General features: G+C 56.5%; 1 protein-coding gene across 1 annotated transcript in view; it reads right to left on the minus strand.

The window, feature by feature from the left end:
* LOC104622724 (cadherin EGF LAG seven-pass G-type receptor 3-like) overlaps positions 1 to 3440 on the minus strand; it is a gene marked incomplete at its 5' end in the record, with an annotated part of 31985 nt that extends 28545 nt beyond the window's left edge. Inside the window, 2 exon segments of the mRNA XM_010289595.1 lie at positions 913 to 1451; positions 1453 to 3440. Coding sequence (XP_010287897.1) covers positions 913 to 1451; positions 1453 to 3440 — 2527 coding nt within the window.
* Between the last annotated feature and the right edge of the window lie 3 nt (positions 3441 to 3443).

Here is a 3443-nt window from a genome sequence, read left to right on the forward strand (position 1 = left end):
TCAGCAATGGACAGATGCCTCCATTTCAGATCACGCATCCACAAGCAAAGAAGGCTCATGGTGAAGGCAAAGCTCAGGCAGCAGGGAGCTCCAGGTCCAAACCTCGCTTGCTCACACACAAGCCCCTAAGTCCATCTATGCCCTGCCTTGAGCTTGGTTGGAGGGGACTCCAACACTCCCTAAAACCACCCTGGCAGCTACCGATAGCATCTGAATTTGGATACTCCAGCAAGACACATGACGTGAGAGTTTTAAGCACCGCGCTCTGAGGTTTGTCACAGCCGTCCCCTGCAACGCTAAGTTGGCTGCAGAAAGGTGGTACCAGGTTTTAGAAGCTGCACCAGAAAGCGCAGCTGTTGGTAGCTGCCACAGCCACAATCTGGACTGAACTGTTTGCAGACAGGTATTTTTAAGAGGGCTCCCTCCACACCAAGTTCGATCCCTCCCTCCCAAGCGCAGCCAGGGAAGCGCTCGGTCCCAGCAGGGAGAAGACCCACCTGGGCTTGGGAGCGCAGCAGCATGCCAGCCCCTGGGCTGGCGGCTTGGCCACCCCAGGAACCGGCTGCTTGCCTGGCCAGAACCTTAGGGCACACATCACAGCCTTGCTAGCGACAGCACCTCCAAAGGTGTCTCGCTAGCAGCTACAAGCAATCCTCACAGCTGAGTAACGATGCTTTGTTCTTGCAGACCACCACTGGCCTTGGTCCCCTTACAAAGCACTCCCCTGCAGCATGCCCCCACTGCCACCCTTCCCAGCCCCTCCAGCATTTCCCAATTTGAAGCGACTCCCAGTTCAAATCTTTTTGCCAGTCCCCAACCTGCCCCACCCGACCAGAACAGGCTGCCCAAGGGGGACCACACAGAATGCCCCAAAGGTGCTGCACTAAAGGTTTAATGATTTCCACATCCTACCTGTGACGGTCACCAGCATGGAGGCCACGAGTGGACGGTTGTTGTCCAGCTTACGGCTCAGCCTCAGCTCCCCACTTGATTGATTTACAATCAACAAGTGCAGTTCATTTCCCCGCTCAAAGGTGTAGAAGAGGCGGTCAGACACATCTGGGTCGTAAGCCGGGACCTTCCCTATGACCCCTGAGGGGAAGGTGTTGGACTTATTTGAGACGTAGTTATTGAACAGGATCTGGAAGTTCTTGAGAACAGGGCTGTTGTCATTCTGGTCAATAAGTTTGATGTGGACCGTGGCTCTACTGACTAGAGGAGCAGAGGTGGCCTGCACTACAATCACGTACTCAGGTTTTGTCTCATAATCCAGGTCTATCAAGGCTGTGAGTTCCCCAGAAAAGATGTCCATCTGGAATATCTCAGGGATGTTGCCTTCCACAATTTGGTACATGATCTGGGCATTGGGTCCCTCATCTGGGTCGACGGCCGTGATTTGGGCCACGACAGAGCCTACGATGCTGTTTTCCTTTACCAAGACCTCAAACTCTTAAAAAAAAGACAGGGGCATTGTCGTTCACATCCTGAATGGTAACCTGAATATGGACAGGAGTTCGCTGAGAAGGGATGCCCCTGTCCACAGCATATGCAGTCAGCTCATAGACAGGAACGTTCTCACGGTCCAGCCTGCGGACAGTACGAATGATCCCCGAGGTGGGCTCTATGGTGAAGTCTCCGTCCCCATCCTCCCCGTTCTGGAACGTGTACTGCACTCGCCCGTTGGTGTGAGCATCCCGGTCAGTGGCAGAGATCTGGAGCACGCTGGTGAAGGGAGGTGCATCCTCAGAGATCATGCCCTGGTAATGAGGGCTGACAAACTGGGGGGCGTTGTCATTAACATCATTCACCATGATTTCAACATAGGTAGTGTCTGCTTTCTGGGGGATCCCATTGTCCTTGGCAGTGATAGCCAACGTGTAGGTGACCTGGTCCTCATAGTCCAGTTCTGCCTGGAGAGTGATGGCCCCAGAGTCTGGATCAATGCGAAACTGAGGGACATTGTCTTCTAGGTAGTATGTGATGCGGGCATTTTCCCCCACATCATCGTCTGTGGCGCTGATCACCACCACGGTGCTGCCCACAGGCCGGTCCTCATTGATGGTCACAGAGTAGTGAGCACTCTGGAACACCGGCCGGTGCGTGTTGGCATCGGTGATGTTGATGTGAACATGGCAGTTGTCACGCAGGGTGCGGTCAGAGGCTGTCACAGTGAGCACGTAGCGCCTCTCCTGCTTGTAGTCCAGCGGAAGAGACAGAGTGATGAGCCCCATCCCGCCTTGTGTGCTGATGGAGAAGCGGTTCCGCGTGTTGCCTCCCGTGATTTGGTAGGTGATGGCACTGTTCACATCCCGGTCGATCGCTGTGACACTGAGGACGCTGGTACCCACAGCTGCGTCCTCGTTCAGGCGGATGAAGTACTCCTTCTGGGTGAACTCAGGACGGTTGTCATTGACATCCATGACAGTGATGGTGACACTGGCAGAGGCAGATAAAGACGGAGAGCCGTGGTCCCGAGCCTCTACCCCGAAAAAATAGTGCTCAACCGACTCCCGGTCCAAGGGCCCGCTGACCGTGATCCACCCTGTGGCACTGTTCACCACAAAGGGTGTGTCAGCCAAGACCCCTGTCAGCTTGTACTCCAGGCGCGAGTTCTCGCCATAGTCCGCGTCCACAGCCTGGATGTGGATGACAGAGTGGCCAAGGGGAGCGTTCTCCAGGACGGAGATTTGGAAAGGGGTGCTGACAAAGATGGGGGCATGGTCGTTGATGTCCACCACCTGGATGCTGGCCATGCCAGTGTTGTTAGAGAGGGGAGGGCGCCCCGCATCCTGAGCCCGGATCCTCAGGGCATACTCCCGCTCCACCTCAAAATCCAGCGGGGCCACCACCTGTATCTCCCCAGTGATGCTGTCAATGGAGAACTGGCCCCGGCTGTTCCCACTGATGATGTTGTAGTGGACCAGCGCATTGTTGTCCTTGTCCAGGTCCGTGGCAGTGACGCGCAGGATCTCAGTGTGGGGCCGTATGTCCTCCCTCACCTGGACAATGTAGCGCTTCTCACTGAACTGAGGGATGTTGTCATTCTCGTCAAGGACCGTAATGTAGACCTTGACCGTGGCAGAGCGGGGCCCTGGCTCCCTCCCCTGGTCGTTGGCCTCCACCACCAAGGAGTACCTCTCCATCTTCTCCCTATCCACCGGCCCACTGGTGGTGATGAGGCCAGAGCGGGGGTCGATCTCAAAGACAGCATGGGCGGCCCGCTCGTTGACGAAGCGGTAGCGGATGTTGGCATTGGGTGGGGAGTCGACATCGGTGGCCCGTAGCTGCAGGATGGGGTATCCCTCCTCCACGTTCTCCCGGATGGTCTCCCGGTACTCGCCCTGCTCAAAGACTGGGTCGTGGTCATTGCGGTCGGCCACGGCAATGGCCACCATGGTGGTGGCGGAGAGCCGGGGTGCCCCATGGTCGGCGGCCGTCACGCG

The sequence above is a fragment of the Phaethon lepturus genome, unplaced genomic scaffold (genome assembly GCF_000687285.1).
Source record: "Phaethon lepturus isolate BGI_N335 unplaced genomic scaffold, ASM68728v1 scaffold25286, whole genome shotgun sequence".
Taxonomy (NCBI): Eukaryota; Metazoa; Chordata; class Aves; order Phaethontiformes; family Phaethontidae; genus Phaethon; species Phaethon lepturus.